This window comes from Zootoca vivipara, chromosome 6 (genome assembly GCF_965207765.1).
Source record: "Zootoca vivipara chromosome 6, rZooViv2.hap1.1, whole genome shotgun sequence".
NCBI classification, from domain to species: Eukaryota; Metazoa; Chordata; class Lepidosauria; order Squamata; family Lacertidae; genus Zootoca; species Zootoca vivipara.
The window spans coordinates 937,037-965,017 of NC_142589.1; the positions used below are offsets into that span (position 1 = coordinate 937,037).

General features: G+C 46.7%; 1 protein-coding gene across 2 annotated transcripts; it reads left to right on the plus strand.

The window, feature by feature from the left end:
- Nucleotides 1-5,787: 5,787 nt before the first annotated feature.
- On the plus strand, nt 5,788-27,981 carry SH2D6 (SH2 domain containing 6). Of its 2 annotated transcripts, none has more exons than XM_088671393.1 (13): nt 5,788-5,966; nt 10,031-10,092; nt 11,108-11,180; nt 13,988-14,107; nt 16,274-16,302; nt 16,840-16,888; nt 17,726-17,774; nt 19,396-19,426; nt 20,143-20,167; nt 20,998-21,029; nt 22,135-22,218; nt 24,732-24,890; nt 26,326-27,981. In XM_088671393.1, exons 1-13 carry the CDS (start codon nt 5,933-5,935, stop codon nt 26,440-26,442), a joined length of 864 nt encoding a protein of 287 aa, XP_088527519.1. In that variant the 5' UTR covers nt 5,788-5,932; the 3' UTR covers nt 26,443-27,981. The 2 variants fall into 2 exon arrangements, with proteins under 2 accessions (XP_088527519.1, XP_088527520.1); XM_088671394.1 differs by lacking the exon at nt 26,326-27,981 and adding an exon at nt 25,890-26,038.

The window sequence follows — 27,981 nt, forward strand, 5'->3', positions numbered from 1 at the left end:
TAGCATAAATATAATCCTTACAATTCATAACTTTTTCTAAACATTGTTACATGACTTCCCCTGGTCCCCTGGTCCCTCCCATCTGAATCTAATCTACTACATACTACATTCTACTAATCTTTGGTGGTTTTCAAAATTCAATACATCATCATAATTTAAACTTAAAACAACCTAAAATTCACCTACATCTTACCATTCATGCCAAGAGCCTATCATAACTTCTTTAAGGACTTCTTTAACGGGCCACTGCGGGTGAGACTCCACCCCCCATACCCTGGGGGGGGGGCTTCGGGAGGCTGCATACTCCCCTCGGCAGCCTCGTAAATCAGCCCGTGGGATCAAAGAGATGGAATCTGTCAGCCATTTTCTACTGCGATCCAAGCAGAAGTCATTGAAATCAGCTTTCTTAAAGTGCAGTGGGGGGGCAGGGGTGGTGGTTTGCCCTGGGTTCCATGTCTGTGGGGGTGATAAGAAGTCACCCCACGGGGGCTCATGGTGGCATGAGCAGCCATTGTGCCGCCGCAGCCACATGTGGAGGATCCTCTGTTCGCGGCTGTAGCCATGAGCAGAGGATCCCGGCGCTGGCAGCAAACCACTAAGTACATGCCCTGTACTTAGCAGTTTGCTCCGTGCCAGGATCCTCAGCTCGCGGCTGCAGCTGCAATCACGAGCAGAGGATCCCAGCACCGTCCGTGCAGTGCTGGCGGCAAACCGCTATACAGCGCATGTATGGCATCGCTACGTATGGCACATGCGTCGTATGTAGCAACGCCACACATGCGCCCTACATAGCGACGCTATAGTGTCACGCATAGTGTCACGACGCCTTCCTTTGCCCCTGGTGTGTCCAACTACACTCAGCTTTTCCTTTCCTCTGTATAATGAATCCCAAAAGGACATGGTCACTTTCTCCCAAGGTTCCCACTACTTCCACCTCATTCACCAGTTCTTAGCTGTTAACGAGGATCAGGTCCAAAATAGTTGATCCCCTTGTTGCTTTTTCCACCTTCTGGGAAATGAAATTGTCGCTGGAGGGTTCACTCTTCAGTGTGTGAAATAAGGGTTAAGGCATAATTGTGATAAAGAGATTGGTATTCTTGTCCTCTTTTCCTCCTCCTTTTCTTTCTTCTTCTTCTATTTTTTCTTCTCTTCTTCTTTTGTTTCTTTGCTATCTTTCTCTCTCAGATTAGCTTGGCTTTTGTTGTATTTTATGTTGTAAACTTTCAATAAAAATTGATTCTTAAGAAAAACACATTGTCCATCCCCAGAAGATTATGCAAAGCACAGAGGTTCTTCCATAGACAGTTTGCTGGGGAAAGGAGGAGGGTCCTGAGGGAAGGATATGTCTGATGCACTGCTATAGAGCACCTCTAGCAGATACTTGTTCAGTCCTTTTTGGACACAACTACCCAGGGCCAAGTGGAAGTGGAACAGGGAGATTGCCATCTTATCTCATGAAGCTTCTGAATGTCTAATTTTGTTCCTGCCCTTCTGAAAAGGTCCAGAGTCCCACCTGTGCCTCCCAAGCGACCAGGTAAGCAGTGGAGTACATTACACAGGGATGCCTGTGTTGCTTTCATCACAAAGAAGTGGGGTGTGTGTGTGTGTCCCCTTTTAAATCTCAGCCCCTTAACAAACTTCCAACTTCCAGAAATCTTTGGGGAAGCCATGGCTGTGTAAAGGGGTATCATAATGCTTTAAACATTTGGTGCAAATGCGACCTTAGATTCTAAGGAAGCCTCCAAAACTCCTTTATTACGGTGTTCTTAAGTCCCTGGGCACTAAGGCCACCAGCACCTTTGAGCTGAGCTACCCAGTTATGCTTTCAATGGCTGTTTTCCAAAGCCTTGAGAGGCTGAATCTGTTTATTAATGTGAATGTTTTAAATGGTATCTTATGATTCTTGTTGATTTTGTTATTGATGTCTCTTTTTTGGGAAACACTTTGAGGAAAGTTTTGATAGAAACATGACTGAGCCAAAGCGCTTTGTGTGTTTCAGAGAAACAGCAGCAGGGGGTAAGTATTCTGCACATCCAGCCAATTCCCAGCACTATCCCTGCTATCTTAACCCCAGAGCCCTCTGCTCCCTAATGCCAACGTCCTCCCTAGACATGATAGCTCCCTATGACAAACCATCTTTATGTTCAAGTGAACCTTAATTTCTCTACTTTGTTGTTGTTTAGTCGTTTAGTCGTGTCCGACTCTTCGTGACCCCATGGACCATAGCACGCCAGGCACTCCTGTCTTGCACTGCCTCCCGCAGTTTGGTCAAACTCATGTTCGTAGCTTCGAGAACACTGTCCAACCATCTTGTCCTCTGTCGTCCCCTTCTCCTAGTGCCCTCAATCTTTCCCAACATCAGGGTCTTTTCCAAGGATTCTTCTCTTCTCATGAGGTGGCCAAAGTATTGGAGCCTCAGCTTCACGATCTGTCCTTCCAGGGAGCACTCAGGGCTGATTTCCTTAAGAATGGATAGGTTTGATCTTCTTGCAGTCCATGGGACTCTCAAGAGTCTCCTCCAGCACCACAATTCAAAAGCATCAATTCTTCGGCGATCAGCCTTCTTTATGGTCCAGCTCTCACTTCCATACATCACTACTGGGAAAACCATAGCTTTAACTATACGGACCTTTGTAGGCAAGGTGATGTCTCTGCTTTTTAAGATGCTGTCTAGGTTTGTCATTGCTTTTCTCCCAAGAAGCAGGCGTCTTTTAATTTCGTGACTGCTGTCACCATCTGCAGTGATCAAGGAGCCCAAGAAAGTAAAATCTCTCACTGCCTCCATTTCTTCCCCTTCTATTTGCCAGGAGGTGATGGGACCAGTGGCCATGATCTTGGTTTTTTTGATGTTGAGCTTCAGACCATATTTTGCGCTCTCCTCTTTCACCCTCATTAAAAGGTTCTTTAATTCCTCCTCGCTTTCTGCCATCAAGGTTGTGTCATCTGCATATCTGAGGTTGTTGATATTTCTTCCGGCAATCTTAATTCCGGCTTGGGATTCATCTAGTCCAGCCTTTCGCATGATGAATTCTGCATATAAGTTAAATAAGCAGGGAGACAATATACAACCTTGTCGTACTCCTTTCCCAATTTTGAACCAATCAGTTGTTCCATATCCAGTTCTAACTGTAGCTTCTTGTCCCACATAGAGATTTCTCAGGAGACAGATGAGGTGATCAGGCACTCCCATTTCTTTAAGAACTTGCCATAGTTTGCTGTGGTCGACACAGTCAAAGGCTTTTGCATAGTCAATGAAGCAGAAGTAGACGTTTTTCTGGAACTCTCTAGCTTTCTCCATAATCCAGCGCATGTTTGCTATTTGGTCTCTGGTTCCTCTGCCCTTTCGAAATCCAGCTTGCACTTCTGGGAGTTCTCGGTCCACATACTGCCTAAGCCTGCCTTGTAGAATTTTGAGCATAACCTTGCTAGCGTGTGAAATGAGCGCAATTGTGCGGTAGTTGGAGCATTCTTTGGCACTGCCCTTCTTTGGAATTGGGATGTAGACTGATCTTCTCCAATCCTCTGGCCATTGCTGAGTTTTCCAAACTTGCTGGCATATTGGGTGTAGCACCTTAACAGCATCATCTTTTAAAATTTTAAATAGTTCAGCTGGAATATCATCACTTCCACTGGCCTTGTTATTAGCAGTGCTTTCTAAGGCCCATTTGACTTCACTCTCCAAGATGTCTGGCTCAAGGTCAGCAACCACACTACCTGGGGTGTACGAGACCTCCATATCTTTCTGGTATAATTCCTCTGTGTATTCTTGCCACCTCTTCTTGATGTCTTCTGCTTCTGTTAGGTCCTTACCACTTTTGTCCTTGATTATGGTAATCTTTGTACGAAATGTTCCTTTCATATCTCCAATTTTCTTGAACAGATCTCTGGTTTTCCCCATTCTATTGTTTTCCTCTATTTCTTTGCATTGATCATTTAAGAAGACCCTCTTGTCTCTCCTTGCTGTTTTTTGGAAATCTGCATTCAGTTTCCTGTATCTTTCCCTATCTCCCTTGCATTTTGCTTGCCTCCTCTCCTCCGCTATTTGTAAGGCCTCGTTGGACAGCCATTTTGCTTTCTTGCATTTCCTTTTCCTTGGGATGGTTTTCGTTGCTGCCTCCTGTATAATGTTACGAGCCTCCATCCATAGTTCTTCAGGCACTCTGTCCACCAAATCTAAATCCTTAAACCTGTTCCTCACTTCCACTGTGTATTCATAAGGGATTTGATTCAGATTATATCTTACTGGCCCAGTGGTTTTTCCTACTTTCTTCAGTTTAAGCTGGAATTTTGCTATAAGAAGCTGATGATCTGAGTTACAGTCAGCTCCAGGTCTTGTTTTTGCTGACTGTATAGAGCTTCTCCATCTTTGGCTGCAGAGAATATAATCAATCTGATTTCGATGCTGCCCATTTGGTGATATCCATGTGTAGAGTCGTCTCTTGTGTTGTTGGAAGAGAGTGTTTGTGATGACCAGCTTGTTCTCTTGACAGAACTCTATTAGCCTTTGCCCTGCTTCATTTTGAACTCCAAGGCCAAACTTGCCAGTTATTCCTTTTATCTCTTGATTCCCTACTTTAGCATTCCAATCCCCTGTAATGAGAAGAACATCCTTCTTTGGTGTCATTTCTAGAAGGTGTTGTAGGTCTTCATAGAATTGGTCAATTTCACTTTCTTCAGCACCGGTAGTTGGTGCATAAACTTGGATTACTGTGATGTTAAAAGGTCTGCCTTGGATTCGTATCGAGATCATTCTGTCATTTTTGAGATTGCATCCCAATACAGCTTTTGCCACTCTTTTGTTGACTATGAGGGCCACTCCATTTCTTCTACAGGATTCTTGCCCACAGTAGTAGATATGATAGTCACCCGAACTGAATTCGCCCATTCCCTTCCATTTTAGTTCACTGATGCCCAGGATGTCGATATTTATTCTTGTCATCTCATTTTTGACCACATCCAGCTTACCTCCATCCATGGTTCTTACATTCCAGGTTCCTATGCAATATTTTTCTTTACAGCATCGGACTTTCCTTTCGCTTCCAGGCATATCCGCAACTGAGCGTCCTTTCGGCTTTGGCCCAGCCGCTTCATCAGCTCTGAATCTACTTGTACTTGTCCTCCGCTCTTCCTCAGTAGCATGTTGGACGCCTTCCGACCTGAGGGGCTCATCTTCCAGCGTCATAACTTTTATATGCCTGTTGTCTTTGTCCATGGAGTTTTCTTGGCAGGGATACTGGAGTGGCTTGCCAGTTCCTTCTCCAGGTGGATCACGTTTAGTCAAAACTCTCCACTATGACCTGTCCATCTTGGGTGGCCCTGCATGGCATAGCTCATAGCTTCTCCGAGTTATTCAAGCCCCTTCGCCACGACAAGGCATTGATCCATGAAGGGGAATTTCTCTACTTGCTACCCCCTTTTCCTTGGGTGGGGGTGGGGGTGTTTGTGGGTGTACTTGCCACACAATCATAGCAATGACAAAGCCCTGTGTTTTTCTCCTGCTTTCTGTGGATAGCTATCAATTCTGCCTTGGGAGAGATTGAGAAAAATCTATGGAAACCAGCCCGATGGTTGTGCATCCACTCCCCCTGAATCCTGGGAACGATTGTTTGTTAACGGTGCCAGGATTGTAGCCCTGTTAGTGGTAAACTACAGCTCCCAAGATTCTCTGAGGGAAAGAAGGTACTTTCAATGTATGCTGCACACTCTCAGGTGGATGTCCTCTGGCTATTTGTTGGCTTCCATTTTGTTCATAAGGCCTAGAGCGGTGTCTTCTGTGGCTGCTCCCTAGCCTTCCATGACTGCAACACAGCCTGGACCAACCTCACCCAGCTTCCTCCTAACATTCTTGTAGGTTCACAGCGATGCTCAAGAGGAGGAGGAAGACGATCTGTATACATATGAAGTCCCCCCAAGTAAAGGGCAGAGCAAGCAAATGGTTCCAGCGGATGCAGAGAACATATATCTTGGTAAGCAGGGAAGGGTGGGTAAGAATCTGGAAATGGGACTCTCCAGAGGATTGGGGGGGGGGGTTGATTTAGTTTACATTGATAGGCAAGCCTGCCTATTTTGAACTTTCTGAAACAATATGTAAACCAAAGCACAGCCCTCCTTTGAAGGCTGCACTCCTCTGAATTTTGCAATGCAGTTCTCTGGCCAAGTAATGTGCATAAAAAAATGCATATACTGGGGCAGTGTCCATCAAATTGCATATACTGGTGAAAATAGCATACAAAGGGGCATATAAGGGGAAATACCTTTGCAAAAAACATGTTTATCAGGCAGAATTGCAAACAAAGATGAGGTGGACTGGATGATCCTCGGGTCTACAATTCTATATTAGGAGCAATTAAAAATGAAACATTGCTGGATTTTCATGAGGACTTTTTAAAAAAATTGCAAACTGATGTGGGAATGTAGAGAAATAAACTTACAGGTAAGAGTGGAAAAATGAGGAAACAGAATTAACTGAGAGATCCCCCCCTTCTCTACTCTGGAGCCATCATCACAACCAGCAAAGTTCCATGTGCCATTTTGATTAACAAACTGGTTAATTGCAGGTTAAATGACAGTTCTGCCGGGTAGGCTTATTCCTGGTTGGAAAACTGTACGCAGAGCGTGCTCATCAGTGAATCCCCATTGAATCAAAAGGAAGCTTCAAGTGGAGGGCCACAAGGCTCTCTTCTGTGCCTGGTACCTGTCCATATTTTATCAATGACTGTGAACAGATATCACACACCTTTGGCCCACCAGATGATGTTGGGCACATCTCCCACCACACCTGACCATGCAGGCCACTCATGGTGGGAGCCGGAGTCAAAGAGTGCTGAGGCTCCTAATTCTTCTTCTTCTTCTTCTTCTTCTTCTTCTTCTTCTTCTTCTTCTTCTTCTTCTTCTTCTTCTTCTTCTTCTTCTTCTTCTTCACTCGTAGCCAAGTAAAATTGTATTCCATGAACACGGTCTTAATGGTGTGTCTGTAGGTGACTGTAAAGGCCAATTCTGGATCCACACATCCTTCCACAGTGGGGACATTGGTTTCTGGGTGGGAGTTGATCACGGTGAGGGTTTGCCAAGCGTGCCTTCCTCTTAGCATGTTTCTCCCTTTTGTCCTGTGTTTGAGTGTCTTCAAAGCCCATGACACCTTTGGTCAAGGCTGTTCTTCAACTGGAGCGCTTGCAGGCCAGTGTTTCCCAGTGGTCAGTGTTCATACTACTTTTTAAAAAGATTTGCCTCGAGAAAGTCTTTAAACCTCTCTTGTTGACCACCAGCATTACGCTTTCCATTTTTAAGTGCGGAATAGAGTAGTTGCTGTGTAAGATGATAATCAGGCATCCACACAACATGACCAGTCCAACGAAGTTGATGTTGAAGAATCTCTGCTTTGACACTGGTGGTTTTTGCTTTTCCCAGTACACTGACATTAGGATTCTTAACAAATGTGCAAATGACGCACAACTGCTTTGCACATGGTTGGGGACATGGAAGGGAAGTCTGAATGACTGGATATGGACAGCCTAGAGAAGAGAGAACTAAGAGGGCACACAATGATGTTACAAGGATCTGCCTGTCACACAGAAGAGGGCAAGGAGGACTTCTTCTCTTCTGCCACCCAGAGGGTAGAACTAGATGGGTTTGAGTTGCAGGTGGATTTTGGCTGAGCATTAGAAGAACTTTCTTGACAATAAGGATAGGGGACAATTCAGTTCAGTTCATATCTATAAGGAAGCCTACCTAATTTGAACTTTCCTAAACACTACAGACAGAAACACAGCCATTCAAAATTGCAGTTGTCCAGCCAAGTAATGTGTACACAAATACATACACTGGTTACAGGTAGGTAGCCGTGTTGGTCTGGATCGAAGTAAAATAAAAAAATTCCTTCAGTAGCACCTTAAAGACCAACTAAGTTTTTATTTTGGTATGAGCTTTCGTGTGCATGCACACTTCTTCAGATACATACACTGGGATTCTTCAGATACATACACTGGGATTAAGTGTTCATAAAAATGCATATATTTGTGAAAATGATGTAGAAAAATGTTAGGGGAAATTGCATTGCAAAATGTGCATATTAGGCAAAAGTACATACAAACAGGTGTTTATGAGGAGAAATTTATACTAAATTGCTAATGAGTTTTCATGAGGATCCAAAATAGCAATAATTGCAAACTGATGCAGAAATGTGGAGAACTGAATATCAATCAATCAATCAATCAAAACCTTTATTGGCATCATTTACAAACATTTAAAATAAATAGTCCAGTATGATCATGTCACCAACCCATCAGTACAGTCACTTGCCAAAAGGGAGGGGAGGCCAGCAATCTATTTTACCTCTGTGGGTCTCCTACAGGGGCAGGATCCTGTAATGTACTTTGAGTTTTAGACTATGGGCACCCACCAATTTTAATAATGGGGCAAGATAATTTAAGAAAAGGTTAAAGAGAGAGGGTGCGAGTACACAGCCCTGTTTCACGCCTCGATTTATAACAACAGGGTCTGACACCTCGTCCCCTGGGATTATTCTTATACGACAGGTGTTATTTGAGTAGAGCTTTTTAATCAAGAAAATTAGCCTAGGATCTAGGCCCAATGATTCCAGTTTGGACCATAACAGTCCCCTGTCGACTGAGTCAAAAGCAGCCTTAAGATCTAAAAAGGCCACATATAAGCCTTCTTTGTGGTGCCGCGTACAGTATACTTGGCGGCTAGATGGGATAACACTATGCAGTTGCGTAAGGTGGATTTCTCTGGCCTGAACTCTGCCTGCTCTGGGCCTATGGTGTTATTTGCGTCTAGCCATGTGGTTAATTTGGATAATAGCTGTTTTGCATACAATTTCCCAATATTTGACAATAGACTTATTGGTTGATAGTTGGATGGCAGCTTTTTGTCCCCCTTTTGAAGATTGGAATAATTATAGATTTCTGCCATGAGTTGGGCATCGGGCCACCAGTCTGGCTTGGCTTTGACTAGTTTAGACGGGACGGCGTCAGGGCCTGCTGCTCAGTTTCATCTGAGAAATTAAATTTTTTACTTCAGTGCTGGAGACGGGGGGCCACTCAGCCAGAGTTGAAGAGGGGGAGAGATCTTGGCTATCTGATGGAATACAGTCATCATAGAAGATCGCCTTAAAGTGCTCTACCCATGACATAGATGGAATCAATGCCAGTCTTGGGTCTGTGGGGGGTCTGCAATAACCTTCCAAAATTTCCCATGATCGTTGGTGAGAATGGTTGAAAGCAACGAGTCCCAACAAGCCTGGTTGTGTCTTATCTGGCTGAGCTGGATAGTTTCCCTAAGTTGCCTGATTCTAGCGAAATATATATCAGGCAATCAGGAGCTGCCTGCCTCTCTAAACTCTCTGTAGATTCTCCTGACCTCCACTTTAATGTCTTTCATTTCTTTATCAGTCCATTCGCCAGACCCCGGATTCTTAGGTGGCCTGTGTGGATGTGAATGAGGCATTTCAGGTATTAAAGTGTCCATGAGTTCCTCAAACCAAGTGACTCTGGTTGCTGGGGAGAGTTCACCACTCCCTGCCGAGATCAAACGAGTCACAAGATCAGAATACACCAAGGTTTGAAAAAAGGATAGTGTGTGCTCGTTAATCCGGATCCTTGTATACTGAGGACGTGGTTTCTGGGGTGGAGTGGGAGAACTGAATATAAGAGTGGAAAAATGAGAAACTGAAAGAAACTGAAACTGACAGATTTGCCCATCGCTGCTTGATAAGAAGAGCTGTTTGTCAAGGGGATCAATTACCTAGATGTGTCGGGGTCTCCCTCATTGGCGGTCTTTAAGCAGAAGCTGCACAGGCGCCTGTTGGAGAAGCTCTTGTCTCTGTAATACCTGCATCACCTGCAAGGCCCCTCCCCCCCAGGATTCTAGAGGGAAGAGGGTGGGTGGGTGGGGTGAGCCATGTTGACCAGGAAGAGGAAGGGGAGAAGTGAAAGGTGCTTGTGGGGGCACAAGAGTCATAGCTGGGACTTGTGATCTCCAGTTCCCTCACAGGTTGTCTCTCTGTCCTTAGATCGCCCGGCCTTGAGGCGCTTCTCTGAGCCAAACAACCTCCTCCAGCCCAAGTCCCTTCCGGTGAGTGATGTCTTGCTTGTGCAGGCAGGGCAGCTGGGCTCTCCATACTGGGGTGAGGATAATCAGACAGCCAATTATCATCTCTCTAGCTAACTTTCAGGGCATTAAAACTGCAGGGAGAAATTGTATGTTCAGCATTTTTAATCATTTTCCTACTTTTTATAAGCTTTAAGTTAAGAAATGAAAACTTTTTGATTTGGGATGTGTCCTTTTCTTAAAAGCAAAATTTCTTTTGCACGAGGGCTCAAGAAATGCAAGGACCTTCTCCAGATTGGTGTTTTTCTGCAGCATCATTGGCCCAAAAAATAGTGTATTAGTGGTGGATTTATACTGGACCATCCACACCTTCTGTTTTTTTAGTTGTTCTGTGTTGCTTCCCCGGTATTACTGCAAGGGTGTCCCTCCAGATGGCAATAAAGGTAAAGGTACCCCTGACCATTAGGTCCAGTTGCGGACGACTCTGGTGTTGCGGTGCTCATCTCTCTTTACTGGCCGAGGGAGCCAGTGTTTGTCCGCAGACAGCTTCCAGGTCATGTGGCGCACTGGCAAACCAGAGCAGCACACGGAAATGCCATTTACCTTCCCGCCAGAGCGGTACCTATTTAACTACTTGCACTTTGACGTGCTTTCGAACTGCTAGGTTGGCAGGAGCTGGGACCGAAAAACGGGAACTCACCCCATCAGGATTCAAACCGCCAACCTTTTGATCGGCAAGCCCAAGGCTCAGTGGTTTAGACCACAGCGCCACCCATGTGGCAATAGAGTACTATGAATATCAGGATAACACCCCACCGTAAATGCATGGTATGAAAAGTTACAGGGCATGTTCTGACTGGAAGCAAAACTGTATGTCTGTCCTCTCCAAAACTTTCACAAGCACAAGCAGTGTTGAAAGCGGGATCTTGTCTAGCCCTACCAATGAGCAGAAATCACCATGAATACAGAATAAAAAGAATGTCTGGAGTGCCCCCATTTCAATGTGAAGCATAATTCAGTTCTCTTTCATGCCTTGCAGTTCCTGTCCAAGCCTGAAGCAGATGATGACAACACCAGTGACGGGACGTTCAACTTCCTGGCCATAGAAAGAGGTCAGAGGAAGGGGCTGTTAGGATCTCCTACTCTCGAGTAGGACCCTGGCAGAGACACATGCCTGACTGGCATGTTCCCTACCTCCTGATCGATCGTTCGGGAGCTTCAAAAACTTTCTCCAGCCTGAACATCACAGCAACTGATGTCAACTGACATCACACTCAGAGATCCGCAGAGTGTTCGCAATTGCGTAACAGACCTCAGCAACTCAGCATTTGGCTAATCTTTGGCTAATCTGCTTTCTTAAATATAAACACATATGGAGCACTGCATCATGGCTCCCTTTCTCTTTAGCACCAGACAGCAAAGAGAAAGAACAAAGGACAATAGTCCCACTTCAGGAAACACAGTAACACAAACATCCGGTCTTCGTCATATATCATCATGTGATAGACAACAATCCCATGACAGCAGACATGGGGAATGAATCTTCAACAGGGGCTGGGCTGAGAAGTGGAGCGGGTAGAAGGGACTGGGTGGGTGATGCCTTTCTGGGGACTGAGGGTGTCTGAATAAACAACTACAGTATCTGACATTTAGAAGACACCTGAAGGCAGCCCTGTTTAGGGAAGTTTTTAATGACTGATGTTTTAATGTATTTTTAATCTTTTGTTGGAAGCTGCCCCGAGTGGCTGGGGAAACCCAGCCAGATATAATAATAACAATAACAACAGCAGCAGCAGCAGCAGCAGCAGCAGCATTCTGTTCTCACAATGGTCAACCAGATGCCCCAAAGGGAAACCAGCAAGCAGGATCCGAGCACAAGAACGCTCTCCTCCCACGCAACTGGTATTCAGAAGCATTACTGTGGAGGCAGGGCAGAGCCACCGTGTCTAGTAGTCCATGAATTCACCCAATCCTCTTTGAAAGCCACCCAAGTTGGTGACCATCACTGTGTCCTGTAGGAGGGAGTTCCATAGTGTACCTGTGCGTTGTTCTTTTTTCTGTCCTGAATCTTCCAGCGTTCACCTTCATTGGATGTTTATGAGTTCTAGCATCTCTCCACTTTCTTCATTACATGCATAATTTTGTGTCCTCCTCTCATGTCACCTCTTGCTCACCTTTTCTCTGAACTTAAAAGTCCAAATTCTGCAACCTGTCCTCAAAGAGGAGTCGCTTCACCCCTTGAACATTTTCATCACCATTTTCTGAACCTTTTGAACTCTAAATCTCCTTTTTGAGAAGAGCTGACCAGAACTGTGCACTGGACTTCAAGTTGTAAAATGACATTATGATACCAGCAATTTTATTTTCAATTCCTTTTCTTATGGTCCTTGGCATGGAAATTTCCTTTTTCACAGCTGCTGCACACTGGGTCAACTTCTTCGCTGAGCTATCCAGTACAACCCTAAGGTCTTGTGATTTTTATGGGATGATTGTCATGTTTTTAAGCTGGCAAGGCAAAGAGTCTAGATGTTTTTTCACCTGACCCTGGAAAAGGGAGGCTGGGCCAGTGGGGGTTGAAGAAAGCTGTGGCACAGTGAGAGACAGATAGGCTTAGAACATAATGCTTTAAGCATGTCTGTGCCACTTTCCAGATTAAATATCTGAGTCCAAGGCTCTTCAACAAAGAGGAGGGAGCGCTTAATTTGTTTTATAGCAGTGCACGGACAAAGGCAGCCTGGTTAGCATCCGTCTGTCTCGAGAGACAAAGGCGTGTGCTGGTGGGGTGTATGTGAAATCAAACTGCTGCATTAGCGGCACCAAAATGGCCTGGCTAATATGGTCCAAAGTAAAGCAGAGCAATACATTTGGCACCAACTTGGCTGCAAGAGTCGCCGGAAGTTGTACAAGGTGCCACCCAACCCTCTTAGGGACTCCACTCCAGATTTGTGTAGGGTTTAGTCCTTAGCCTTTACTTCCCCCCCAAATATCCCACAAGGCAGTAGAGGTTCAGGATCAGAGTTTTTCTTCTCCTAGTTGGGTTCTCTTCCCAGGTGGATGAGCCCCACCTGCCCCTCACTTTGCGCTCCAGCACAGGCAGAAACCGCCTTCTTGACTGGTGGACTCCCTGTTGTTCTCATCTGCTCAATCTGCTGGAGCCTCTCTTTGCATGCAGGGGATAGCCAGTCCCTAACTCACCTTCGGCTCCCCTCACCTGGTTTAGCCAGCCAGTGGGCGCCATTCCCTGGGGTGTGGCTGCTGTCACCTGCTGGCAGCTTCTAAGAGCCACAGATGAGAGCTGAATACACGGAAGGGACCAAAGGGGCACAAACCATGCCGGAAGGAGCACAATGTGCCCCCACCAGAGGCACTGCCCCTCCCCAAGCACCCCATACATTTAAAACACTTAACATCCCCAAAGAATCCTGGGAAATGTAGTTTGTTAGAGGTGCTGGGAATTGTAGCGCTGGAGGGGTAGGCCACAGTTCCCAGGATTTTTGAGGCGTGATGTGCTTCAAATGTATATGCAGCCTAAGGTTGCAATCCGAACCCCACTTTTCTGTGAGTAAGCTCCATTGAATTCAGTTGGGCTTACTTCTGAGTAGGCATGGTTAAGCTTGTGCTGTCAGCTTTCTCCGGGACATTCTCTGGTTAAATGTCACAATGAAGTTACAAGGTAGCCTAGCTGCATTCAGACTCAACCCAGAATCTGTAATATGGCTATGATATCATGGCTCTACTTAACAGGGTTGTTGAACAGAGGCGAACAGTTTACTGCAAAGTGCTATGAAATAAATATTCTTCTTAACCTGTGAGGTGGTGGTCCTTGCCTAGAAGCCCTTCCTCAAATCCTACATGTTGGCTTGGTGCGTGGAAAGCACTTTGTTCATGCTCAGAAGTAATGCAGATCCCTTCTTTGCAGCTCTACAAAAAGGGATGATGAAGCAGTCTGTGCCGCCGCCTCTTCCCCTCTCAGCCCGACGGGTGTCTCTGCCAGTCCGGGGTGCCTCTGGGTCCCAAGCGAAAGCTGCCGCCAGCAGAGGTAGGTGGAATTGCTAGCCAGCTGTGGCCTCTTGGAATCTGGACTGAAGGTTGCTTAAGTTCTTACTTCAGTTGACTAGAGACAGGCGCCAAGGGTCTTTCAGGTAAAATTCATTCCCAAGTAATACCTGAAGGTCCTCTGCCTGCTTGTCTCCTTGTCTCATAGATTAGACTACCAACCTTCACCAACCTGGTGCTCTCCAGATATTTTAGACTACAACTCCCATCAGCCCAGTGGTCTTTGGGATGGGGAGGGAAGAAGGCAGGGAGACCTACAGCATACCTTCCAGGTGCCCCAGTTTAACCGGGACAACCTTGTTTTCCTTCAAAGCGCCCTGGGCGCAACCTTCGTCCCAGGGTGCCCTGATTTTGCACCAACTGTGGATGGGACTGGCGGAAGCAGCTCCTGCAACAGCAGTGGCATTGTGAAGGAGCACTTCCCAGCCTCTGGCAGGCTCCTGGAGCCCTCCTGCCTCTTTTTCTAAGTCGCCAAGCGCATGCCTGGCTTTGGGAAGAGTCAGAGCACTGTGCCTTCTTCTTCCCTAAGGCTGGGCTTGCAGGGCTTTGGGAAAGAGGCACAAGGCCTGTGTCCCAATTTGTATCAGCAGAATGTTGGATCATTTGCAACAGTAGGTGGAGCCAGAGCCCATGACAGGCTGAGCCCACTACTTGTAGATTTGTCCTCTGTTGGCAGCCTGACTACCAGCTTATGGGCCTGGGAGACTCTCCACCCAGGGTTGCCTCTATGAGTCTACTGGTAAGAATGGCACCAGTTGGGTTGTGAATCTGGGGACTGTCCCCGGGAAACAGGGATGTCTGGTAACCTTATGTTACACACCACCCCAATTTCTGAGTTTCCAGATACTCTCCAGGTGTGCCAACACTTACCCAGGGTTCGGCTTCCTTGGAATGAATGTCACTAGAGACTGAGGTGTCTTTAGGATATATGGCTTCATTTACACATATATACAACCTGAGACTAAGGAGGAGGGAGCTGGGATAGCTCTGCTGGTAGAACATGAGACTCCTAATCTCAGGGTTATGGGTTCAAGCCTCATGTTGGGGCAAAAGATTCCTCCATTGCAGGGGCTGGACTAGATGACCCTCAGGGGTCCCGTCTATCTCTATGATTTTAACCTTCTGGCAGGCAGATGGAAGCTGGCTGAGGTTAGAGTGGAGTTGGTGGGCCAGAGCCCCAGTGGATGAGCCTCTGCCAAGGTGACAGCCAAATAGCCGTAACCCACCCACCCACCCCCGGTCTAAAAGGGGTAATATGCTGAGAATACCTCTGGGTGGAGGGGGAGAGCCATGACCCCAGGTGATAGATGGGGGGAGAGGTATCCCAGGTGTGAGGCAAGTTGCCAGAGAGTTTGTTGGGTTTTTGGCAATTCCAGCGGGCAAACTGGGCACTGCCCCCCCCACTCAGCCCCAACTGCCTGCTTTCTGACATACCCAGTATCAACAAGGAGGAAGAAGATGGGGGCCAAACTAGCATTCCTTGTCTCTGCCTGTCATTGGCTCTGGCGCCACCAGCTGTGGGGGTTCCCTGCTTTCTGCCCTACCAATATCAGAGGTACAACACAGAACAATTCCCATTACTGGGCTGGTTGTTAGTAATGCCTTTGTAGAGTTAGATCTTAATATATATGCAGATATTTTGGTTTGAACTTCACTTTTTTTTAAAAAAATGAATGAATGAATTTTCATTTGGACATTCTTGAAATGTTGTTATTACATGTTTGAAATGTACTGTGGTTGATATTATTGAACTGCTTAATGGTTATTTTTTTATGCATTGCTGTTCTTGCATATTGTAAGCTGTCTTGACCACAATTTCCTTTGTGGAAAGGCAGCATATAAAATTGGAGTCCAATTCAGCCATCCTGGTGCCCTCCAGATCTTTTGGATCGCAGGGGCTCGTGCTCAGTGCTGTTTTTCTAGAAAAAAGAGGTGCCAGAGCCCCCCATGAACTTTCCCGTTGTTCTCTTAGAATGGCAATGGTGCCCACCTGAGAGGTGCTGGAGCTCCGGCTGAAAGGAAGCCCTACTCCTGCTGCCTTTGGGAGGGGGTGAAGAGAATGGTGGCTGGGAGGGGGGATTGGGGGGAGAGGCAGAAGAGGAATTGCCGTTGGCTGCTAATTCTTGTCTTCCTTTGCACCACTTTGCAGATCCTTTACCAGCCCTGAAAGATGACGAGGTAACTAAGAACCCATCTGCCACACACAACATTTGCTGCTTCAGATTACTGTCCTGGTTAGCACATTTGCAGCAAGGGTAACTTACACATGACGTTTTCCTGTGGGCAGCCAGAGACACGACCAACAAGATGGGCATTCCCTCCTTGCCATTCCATGGGCAGAAGCTGACCTGCCTGGCTGCTGAATCTCCAGCACTGAAGAAAGAATAGTTCTCCCAAGGAACCTGAAGAAAGCAGGCTAGGTTTAGGGGACCAAGGCAGTCTTCCAATGGAGGGAGGAGTTGAGGGGGCGGCTGCTGCTTCCTTCTCCAGCATCTGCTGCCTGAGGCTGTTGCCTCATTTGGCCTAATAATAAGGCCAGCCTTGGCTGGAGAAGAGGAAATCAGAGGGAAGCAAGAGATCAGCACCTGAGCGTCTCTCTCTCTCTCTCTCTCTCTCTCTCTCTCTCTCTCTCTCTCTCTCTCTCTCTCTCTCTCTCTCTTTTCTTTTTTTTCTCTTTCTCTTTCTCTTACTCTCCTTCTCTCCCCCCACCCCCAGGAGGAGATCCAGGAGGAATCGATCTACGTGGAATGTGAGCCCAGACCAGGTGAAGCCCCTTTCCCCACCAGAAGCCACCACTGTGATGCTTCTAAGAAAGGACTGTAGCTCAGTTCTGGATCGCAGGCTTAGCAAGCAGAAGGTCGCAGCTTCATCAACCCCTGCCATCTCTGATTAAAGGACCTCAAGTGACTTATGATAGGAAAGACCTTTTGCCCAGGACCTTTGGAGCCTTCTGAAGGGCTGCTCCCAGACTTTGGAACTCCCTTCCAAGGGAGACTCGTCTTCTACCCCCCCCCCAATTGATGGCCTCCTGACAGCAAAACAATCCTCTGTGTTTTATAAACCATATTAAGGTTAAAAGGTAAAGGACGCCTGGACGAGTTAGGTCCAGTCAAAGGTGACTATGGGGTGTGGTGCTCATCTTGCTTTCAGGCCGAGGGAGCATGCATTTAGTCATGTGACCAGCATGACTAAACCACTTCTGGTACAACAGGACACTGTGATGGAAACCAGAGCACACAGAAACGCCGTTTGCCATATTATCTTCCTTTAATTATGTCCTTTAATCAGCTGCCATTGTAACACTGTCTTTGATCTTTGTTGTGTTTTGCTTATTTGTTGCATATTGAACTTTATTGTTAACCCACTAGGGCTTTTTTTTGTTTTTTTTGTTATGGGTGATCATCATCTGAGTGATACAAACATGTGACAAATGGATGGATGGTCTGATGTATCTGGAATAAGGCAGCTTGACATGCTCTCCAGTGGTGCTAGGTGCTTGTATCCAGCAGACACCAGCTGGTACCAAACCCACCCAAAGAGGGGTGCTGAGCTCCATCCTGCCACCCTCCTTGTGGCCTGATCCTCTTTTTTTCCCTTCCAGCCTACATGCCCCGCAAAGTGCCTCCTGTCCAGCCTCTGAAGCAAGCCAGGTGAGTGTGTCTCCCTTCCAGAAGTAGGTCAGAGAAAAGCCCACTATCTGTACATCAGGGGTAGCCCACATGGTGCCCTCCAGACATTCATGGAATCATAGAATTGTAGAGTTGGAAGGGACCCCAAGGGTCATCCAGTCCAACCCCCTGCAATGCAGGAATCTCAGCTCTGCTCCAACCCTCATCAGCCACTGCACCATGGCCATTAGTCAGGAAGGGTGAGAGTGAAAACATCCATGAACACTGTGACTGAGACAGGATATTAGTCTCTCTGTCCCTTACTCTCTCTACAGAGGGGTAGCGGTTTTCCAGGGTCTCTGGCAGGTATCCCTCACCTTAGCCCTGCATTCTGGGACTCACTGCACTGGAGAGTCTGAGAGCTGAATGAAGTGGTCTTTCTTTGAGCCAGGGGTCAATCCGACACGCTTGCTTCTGTACTTGCACTCCACTGAGCTCCCCCCTCCCTCCCTCCATTCTCAGAAGCCAGTGGTGATGCTCACTATTAGGGAGGGGCCCCCTGCACTGCCTCACTGAACATTACTAGCCCTGCCCTGAACAAGTGCTCAGCGATCAGCATAGTGGGCTGGCCTGTTCTAGACTGGAGGAACCAGTAGTACCTAGGCTGGCTGTGCTGCAGCTGGATCCAGCCTTGTTGCTTGAGACCCAGGTCTTGTGCCAAGGAGCACCTTTTCACAGCTGCAGCTGGTTCAACAGCTATGGTCATCCCTGGTCCAAGGTGGTCTGAGCACAGCTTTGCATGCTCTGTCTAGATAACTTCGTGTTCTGATTCAGAAGCAGTCGGGTTGGGCAGCTGCACAATGTGGCTGCGCTAACTCCCCAACAGGTCACTGTTGCTTACTGAGAGGGCAGGAGGCAGAGGGGTCAGTGCAGTGCAAGGACAGCAGTGGAGCCAATCCAGAACTCCCCCCCAGCACATTTGCAGGGCATGGACTCCCCAACCCTTCCCCCCCCCCCGTGACAGCAACTCACCTGCTCAGAAGCTCTTGCCTCGCCCTGTAAGCTGCTCCTGCTCAGATTTCTGAAGTGTGTCTACCAAGGTTTCTCTTTACTGTTGCTGCCATTTAAACTGTTAATGGTTTTAACCAGTGCTTTTTTTCTAGGGGTACCCATACCCCTAAACATTTTGTGAATCTAAGTTTGGCCTCATTGAGGGGCATTATTTCAATATGAGTAGGAAAATGAGCGTACCCCTAAACATTTTTTAAGGGGGAAAAGCACCGGTTTTAACTACGCATTATGAATTGGAATGACATTGTGTTTCACTTTGAGGTCACAATGGGATAAAAAACAGCATGTAAGTGCATTAAATAAAGACATAGTAGTAGTTGTTGTTGTTAAGAAGCAATGCTGTCTTGAACAGAGATTAACTGCTCTCTGAAATTCACCAAGGGCCTGGACATGTTCAGAGTTCTTTCCCTTTTCATAAGCAAATCCTCAGTCTGAGACCTGGGTTTGCAAATCTGTGGATCAAGGGGTTCTAGATCCAAAACATCACAGGGCTAATGTCACACCACAATACTATTCTCCTCTCTCTCTCTCTCTCTCTCTCTCTCTCTCTCTCTCTCTCTCTCTCTCTCTCTCTCTCTCTCTCTGATGTTAGGCCAGCAATCACTCCATCAGGACCCCAGAAGGTAGGTGTGGGGGCTACCAAGGGAGCACAGGAGAGCTTGAAATGAGGATGATGGCCAGGGGAGGACTCCAGAACTTTGCATTCATGGGCTTAACTGTTGTTTTTTGTTTTGTTTTGTTTTGTTTTGCTAAGGCAGGCCACCACAAACTCAGGATGCAGCAAACCGAACTGCTTAACCTACCCTACAGGGCTGTTGTGCTGAGAAAATGGAGGGAGGGAAGAGAGGGACTTGTTCATGAGAAGAAATGGCAGGATAACTAAAGGGACCTATGGGACCACTTTGCCTCAGATTTGCACTGCTTAGAGGAGGCATCACTAAGAGAACCGGGTGTCCTAGAGTTGCACTTATTAAGCACTTGAGGAGGTGGCTTTTAGTGTTGCAGCTCCAGCCCTCTGGAGTAAACCATGAACTGAAATTAGACAGGTGACTGGCACATTGATAACATTTTTGCTTAAGGAAGCTTGTCCTGAAGTGCATGACCCAGTCATTTTAGGGAATAAAACCTGTGAATTTTTATAAATGGATTTATTGCTTTTAGTTTAGTGAGTTTGTAATTTTTTGTATGGTGGTTTATAAATCAGGACTGTGTTGAGGAAGAGGGTGTCTGGGAACAGGGGTGCATGGAGTTAGCCTTATGCAATTGCTGGGCAATAGGTAGAGGTACCTAGATTATGGGACCAGGAAGTGAAAACTCTGTGCGCTCATTTTCTTTCCAGGCCTTTGCAGAAAACCTGTGCAAAGGTAAGTGCCACACTCTGAAGCCTCTGCATCAGCCTTTGCCAACCTGGCCCCTCCAGATGTTGTTGGACCACAGTTCCCACCAGCATAGCCTCCAACATGTGTAGTCCCAAAACTCATGTGCACAAGATCATGGAGCCCAAAAGATGTGCTTTTTTCAGGACCATGCTCTCACTATGGCCAAAAATGTGTGTTTTGGGGTGCTGCACAAGATCATGGCCCTGAAAAGAAGCGTGTTTCTGGGGTGAGATCTTGGTGCAAAATTGTGTGACATCATGGGGGCCTTTGGGGGCAAAATGGGGTGTCCTGGTTTTTCTGGGACACCTGCGGGGTGAATGCACCAGCCCCAACCAGAAGGGCCATGTGATGCTGAGGACTGGGGGCTTATTCTAGTGGCCATCTTTGGGATCCCCTCCCAGTCTGTGGTTTCATAATTCTGTAAAATGAAATTTTGTAAAAACAGAGATTGCTAAAATGGCCAAATAAGTCTCTTTTTGAGTTAATGGCTTTAGCCAAGTATGTTGAGTATCTCTTTGTATGACTTTCACGGCTGCCATGGAATTTTAAAGGGGTCTGGCCCCTGCCTTGATTTTTTTATTTTTTATTTGCAGGGTGGCTTGGTGCCCCTGCTCAGCTGTACATGAATATTGAACCAGGGATTGAACCAAGGATCATCTTCATGCAGAGCAGATTCCCCATCCCCAAGCAATAGCCGTGCCCTGATTTTGATTGCTCATGCCATGTGTGTGTCATTCATGCACTGATGTGGCACAGGGAATATTTGCCTATGTAATACATATCTCAGAAACCCTGAAATGCTCTATCTGTTTCAGGCGTGTGTCTGAAGAGTGGATCCGTGCCAGAGGTGAGCAAGAAGATCTTGTCTGAGGATTCTTTGGCTGCCTTGTCCTCTTGCTTATAGAGCAGCAGTTCAAGTTTAACCTCCCTAATCCCATGGGGCTAAGCATAACAGCAGAGAGAGGGAAGCGCAGGGTAAGTTCCGGATTGCCGTAGCTAACACAGGATTGCAAATGCTACCAACGGCAAAGAGTCTTGCAGTATCTTAAGGATAATGCATTTATGACGACATAAGGGTTTGTGGTCTAGAAGAGTGATGTCCCCATGCCTCATTCTCAGGGCACATAAGAATTTATTTAGAATTGCAGTGGGTGTGGGGTTTTGAGTTTACTTTATTGCTGCCATGTGCCCAAGAGTGGTATTATGGATGGGTAAATATGTCCATTTTATTCCACCGTGGGTTTTTTCAGTTTGTGATTATTATGTTATTATGTCCCAATTAAAAATTGTCATCATTTTAGTGCCCTTTCCTCCCAACACACACATTTTAAAGCAGTTCACCCCAGTATATACTTTGTATGTTGTTTTCAAAAACGTATGCACAATTGACCCTGCGGATGCATTTTTGTACACATTGTTTGATTGAGAAATGCACTGCAAAATTTTGAGAAGTGCAAATTTAGATAGTTTCTCATTAAAATGCAAGCAAAATCACGTTTCTCCCCACCCTCCCACTGAACGCCTCTATGGTGTGTGTGTGATCTCAACCAATGCTCATAAAATTTTACTGTTTGTCGAGATTTGCTTTGCATTTTTTGTGTGTGTTTTTTTGGCAGTTGGACTTTAAAAACACCCAGGAGGGAGCCTTTCACCTTTGCTTGACATGGCATTGTTTAATTTGCCCTTGTTCTCTGCTCCTCCGACTAGAACAAAGGGCACTTTTAGCATATGGTTTCCAGGTACCTGGCAGGGCAAGTTTTCTGTAGCTGCAGCAGTAATCTTGCCACCTCCCCAGGGAAATCTGAAATGGTACCTGTGGGCGGAGGTCTTCAATGACGGTGGAAAGACATGGGTCTGAATGGAACTGCCACTTTAGTCTGTGTGAACAAGAAGCTGTGCCCCTCCTATTCCCTGTGTCTGTGCTTGCCTTATCATCTGCTACATTCCCTTAGGATTTTTGCATGCAAAACAAGGCCTGGTATGCAGGTAGCTGTGACCGACATACAGCTGAGGCTGCCCTCCTCCGGTTTAATAAGGTAAAGGTGTATCTCCTGAAGTTGCCCTGCAACACTGTCATAAAGCAGCTGCTGTTCAAGGAGGAGGTTCTTCCAGTCCCTTTGCCTTCTGGAGCCACCAAGTGCACCTCTATGGTGCACACCAGCTGAATTAGCTGCAGCTAACTAACTCTGAGGTCTAGCAGCTGAGAGGCGGTTTTGGGGGCTCCATTTTAAAGGCGTCAGTGTAGCAGGATGGACAGATCATCTGACACTGGGCACAATCAACCAATACGTTTTCTTGCTTAAGCCCCACTGGCTGGCAGGAGATGGGGAAAGATATACCCTGTGGTTAATGGGGAGGAATTTTCCACAGAAGACGCCCTTGGGCATACACCAAACTCAGAGGCTTTATCCATACCGGTACTTTCTTTTTACCCTGTGCTTTCGAGGCACAGGTCTGCGCGATAAACCCACTCTTTAACTCTGAATTGGAACAAATGACCATTCAGGTTTAGGGGGGGGGGGATAACTCAGACACAGAGCTTTAAAGCACACACTTAAGCCTAGAAACGCAGCACAACAGGATGTCCAGATGAGTCCAGAGATGTGATTTTCAAATAATATGAAATCTGTAATCAGTGCTGGTCGGACATGGGGCAGCACATCCCATTTCTCTGCCTGGGGTGCAAAGGGAAGACCCACTGCCCCTCCCCACCACCGCCTCCCTTACCTGCATTTTGCAGCAGTGCCCGCAAAATGGTGGTGGAAGATCCCAGCAAGATCTTGCACAATTTCAATGAGATCTCCCGAGATCTTGCCAGAAGACACGGCCACCACCACTTCTCCACCAGCAGCAAAGGTGGCAGAGTGAGTGGGGAGCCCAGGAGGGCACCACTTCTGGGCATTCTGCTGCCTGAAGCAGCTGCCTCAGCCTACCTCATGGGTGAGCCGGCCTTGGGTCAGAGCACACCTGAAGTCGTGTGTCCAGTTCTGGGCACCATGTTTCAGGAAGGGCCTCTGTTTGGGGGCACAGCACAAGCCTTGCGTCCCAAAGGCCCCAGGGTCAACCCCCACTGGCATCTCCAGGGAGAGCTAGAATCCTGTGGAGACACTGCCAGTCAGTGTGGGCAGTACAAGGTTGGCTGGATCAGCTCTCTGCATGAGGAAGCTTCCTATGCTCCAGAGGACAATGACCAGCTGGAGCGTCCATTGCGGGGGGAGTTGGGAAACCAGGCCTATAAGGAATGATAGAAAGAGCTGGATATGTTTAGCCTGGAGAAGGATGAGAAGGAAGAAGAGGAGACATTGCAGCATAGTCCTCTTTCTGAGGAGGTAAATAAAGATATTGAGGCAAAGGGCCTGTTAATAATTTTACTAGTTGCAGCGAGAATCTCCATAGCCCAAACCTGGCAGATTTTACAAGGCATAGGACTAGATTCATGTTTTAAGACTGTATGGAGAATGGCTGGCACTTGTGGAGATAATTATTTATTTAATACATTTATATAACACCTTTCCTTCCAAGGAGTTAAAGTTGCTGTATATGGTTCTCCTCCTCCCCATTTCTTCCTCACAGCAACCCTGTGAGGTAGGTTAGGCTAAGAGATGGTAACTGGCCTAAGGTCACCCAGTGAGCTGCATGGCTGAGTGGGGATTCGAACCCTGGTCTCCCAGGTCCTAGTCTGACATTGTGACCACACTGTCTCTCACACTGGTGTTACCTTTTGTTAAAACTAAGGTCATGTGTGTCTTGTCTCCTTTGGTTGATGGAGACCATGATGGTTTGGTATACAATATTTGGCTGAAGGAATGATAAGAATGTATAGTAAAACAGGATTGAAGATTGTACAATAGAATATGAATAATAGTTACTGCCTTTAACGAGAGAAGGAGGAAATGGGGGTTTACATTTTCTCTTTGTGCTGAATTTACAGTGGTACCTCGGTTTAAGTACAGAATTGGTTCCAGAAGTCTGTACTTAAACTGAAGCATCCTTAACCTGAAGCGAACTTTCCCATTGAAAGTAATGGAAAGTGGATTAATCCATTCCAGACGGGTCCGCGGAGTACTCAACCTGAAGCGTACTTAACCCGAAGTATGAGTGTAATTGGTTCTGGAAGTCCATACTTAACCTGAAGCATACTTAACCTGAAGCGAACTTTCCCATTGAAAGTAATGGAAAGTGGATTAATCCGTTCCAGACAGTCCGTGGAGTACTTAAACTGAAAGTACTCAAACTGAAGCGTATTTAAACCAAGGTATGACTGTATTGTATACATGCAATGCAAAAATAAAAATAAAAAAATGGGGGGGGGGGTTATCCCAAGGACTGAAAAGAAGGAGATGGCGCAGGCCTCCACAAGGGAGAACTAGAGTCGAGGGAAGTACTGGCAATCAGATGTCAGCTGCACATGAGGAGAAAGCAGTGAAATTGACACTTAAATTATGGGCTGGGGGAGAAAACCTATTCCGATTCCAAGATCCAGATTTTCACCTGCATTTGACACCTCCTCCCTTAACCTGAATGTCTCCACCCTCTTTTTCCACAAAAGGACAGTGCCTACCTGGTGAGGCAGAGCTCACGACACGGCTGGAACCAGCCATTCACTTTGGCTGTGCTTTTCAAGAAGCACGTCTACAACATCCCCATCCGCTACATAGAGAGCAGTCGTCAATATACGCTTGGCAAGGATGGCAGGAGCCACGAAGAGGTGAGCGCTCTCTTTCTGTGTTGGGGGGGCCGTGGCGCAGCCGTAGAACATGCAGGAGGTCCCAAGTTCAACCTCCAGCATCTGCAGGAAAGGCTGAGATACCCTCCACTGGCAATCAGCTTAGTCAATGCTCGGCTCAGTGGACTAATGTCTGACCTGGTATTAAAGCAGCTCCACTGAATCCTGTCACGTGTATTTCTCATGTTTTTCATTTCAGCAGGGATTATGTGGAAGAATGTTCCAACCGTGCTTAGCATCCTTTTATGAAAAAGAGATGTTGGAAACTTAAGTTGTGGAATTGGCACCAAAAATTGGTTGCAGGCCACTTTAATCTTGCTTCAGCTGTTGCTCCTCCTTCTCCTGCCCCTCCTGCCTCCCTCAGTGTGGGCTCCCGAGGACAGGGATCCCCAAACTCGGTCCTCCAGATGTTTTGGGACTACAACTCCCATCATCCCTAGCTAACTGTAGTCCCAAAACATCTGGAGGACCGAGTTTGGGTATGCCTGCCCTAGGAGAAGGGGTTGTGGTGGAGGCAGCGGCAGCAGGGCCTAGGCCCCCTCTCCTGTTCCCACCATGCAGCCAGAGCTTCTGCCTCCTTCTCTTTATGCTTCTGGCAAGAGATCTCCCTCTCCCACTTCCTGCCCCTGCCTGCGTCATATGAACATCAGCAGGACAGTGGACAAGTGCAGATATAGTATAAAAAGGGGAAAAAAGCCCCCAGAAGATTCCTCAGCACTTTAGTGCGCATCTCCGCCATCGTGCACATTTTTTTGACAAGCAGCTTTCCCTAATACAGTGCATTTTTATGTTAAATTTAGCCAATATGTGTGTTTTTGTGCACCCTCCCCCTAGTATTTCTGTAGACATTTTTTGGTCAGAGAACTGCATGATAGAATTCAGAGAAAGCTGTATGCCAGTTTGTGTACTGATTCAGGAAATGCAAATTAGTTAAGTTTACACTGAAATGTGAACTGAACTGTTTTTCTCTCCCATCCCCAGCTGGAGGGCACCTGATGTAGGGCCACCTTGCAGAAGCCAAGGAGGTCCAGGTCCCTTCAGTGTCTGGATAACCACCTGGTGACCCAGAGTTCCATGATGGAAGAAACAAATGCTCCCACCCACACTATGCATCTTAAAGCACTGCTGGACCACCTTAAGAGCCATGGCTTTCCCCAAAGGATTCTGGGAGTTGTAGTGGGTGAGGACCCCCTAACAATTCCCAGCACCCTGGACAAACTACTGTCCCCAGGATTCTTTGAGGGAAAGCCATGACTCTTAAAGTGGCCTAGGTGTATGTTCAATATAGAGGGTGAATGTGACCTCAGTCAGCAGAGCTCCCAATCAACCACCTGAGGGAAACTGGACTAAAAAAGCCAGTCACTTGAGGTGCAGAAAGAAGCTGACCTGCTCCCTGTTCTGCTCTTTTCCTTGCCAGCTCTTTGACAGCGTTTCCAGCATCATCCAAAGCTACACCGAGCGCCCCTTGGTGCTGGTGGATGGCAGCACTTCTGCCAAGGAACAGACTTGCTTGCTGTTTCCAGTGAAGCCATGACTTTGGGGCCTGGGGGGCAGGAGCAGCTGCAGGAGAAGATGGGGGTGTCACCCCTGACCTCGGGCACGGAACGGCTTCATTTGCCTGGCTGAACCGACACAAGGCCAAAGGATCAGTGTGGCACCCTGGCATTCTGCAAAAGGTTCTTGTGAATCATTCTTCAATATTCCTCAATAGGTTTCTTCTGGCAAACAGCAGTGCATCTGCAAAAATATTCCACTGGTACTGATACGGCAAAGCAAGGGAACTTGTGGGCTGGTGGGATGGAAGGGAGAGTTTAGCAGGCATTCCCACCTAAGGCACCAGTCCTGTGGTTTGTTTGCTTCATTTGTTCTCCCTTTTGTCTTGAGTTTGAGTGTCACAAAGCCCATGACACCTTTGGTGAAGGCTGTTCTCCAACTGGAGCGCTTGCAGGCCAGTGTTTCCTAATTGTTGGTGTTAATACTATATTTTTTAAAAATTGCCTTGAGACAGTCTTTAAACTTCTTTTGTTGACCCCCAGCATTATGCTTTCCATTTTTAAGTTCGGAATAGAGTAGTTGCTTTGGAAGCATCTGCACAACATGACCAGTCCAACGAATCATTGCTTCCACACTGGTGATCTTTGCTTCTTTCAGTACACTGGCATTAGTTCTCCTGTCTTCCCAAGTGATGTGTAAAAAATTTTGGAGACACCGTTGATGGAATCTTGCAAGGAGTTGGAGATGGCGTTTATAAGTGGTCCATGTTTCACAAGCATACTGTAAGGTTGGTAGTACAATAGCTTTGTAAACAAGCATTTTGGTTTCCCTGCGAATGTCCCGGTCCTCAAACACTGCACTTCAATCAGGAGAAAGCTGCACTCGCAGAGCTCAGGCGATGCTGGATTTCGGCATTTTGTCTTTCTAACACCCATTTGCTCTCTGGCATGGGCCACTTCCTTTGTTAACTTAACGGCCCATACTTATGGGGCCATTACCAAGAAATTTGTCAGGCCATTCCAGCAAATTTGTTGTTGTTGTTTAGTCCTGTCCGACTCTTTGACTCTTTGTGACCCCATGGACCAGAGCACGCCAGGCACTCCTGTCTTCCACTGCCTCCTGCAGTTTGGTCAAACTCCTGTTCGTAGCTTCGAGAACACTGTCCAGCCATCTCGTCCCCTTCTCCTAGTAGTGCCCTCCATCTTTCCCAACATCAGCAAATTAGTCCTTGTTGAATCCAGGAATTGGAAGGGACTCGGGCATACAGCCTACCGTACTGAAACTACCGTACTTGTTGGAGCTACTTTGTCTTTTCCTAAATTCGCAAGAACTGCCAATATCAGCTGACACAAAAATCCACTCCTGGCAGGCTTTTGCCTTCATTTTAGTAGCCTAATTTATCTGGGGAGAAATGTAAGTTTCCTTTTGCTATTGTTAAAACATTGGGAGTCATAAACCCTTTCTGATCTACTGCCCTGAAATCTGCCAGTAGATCTCTGTCTCCCTTCTGCTCACCCCAATTCTTGGTGTCCGTATATAGTATTGATATACAGTTTTGTTTTAAAGTATGTTAAAATCT

Bases quoted from the DNA above. Each gene is read 5' to 3' on its own strand.
- SH2D6 (XM_088671393.1), top strand. From the start codon at position 5,933: ATGGTTCCAGCGGATGCAGAGAACATATATCTTG. The intron at 10,093-11,107 runs GTGAGTGATGTC...CATGCCTTGCAG, and splicing joins TCCAGCCCAAGTCCCTTCCG to TTCCTGTCCAAGCCTGAAGC. The intron at 17,775-19,395 runs GTGAGTGTGTCT...CTCTGATGTTAG, and splicing joins CAGCCTCTGAAGCAAGCCAG to GCCAGCAATCACTCCATCAG.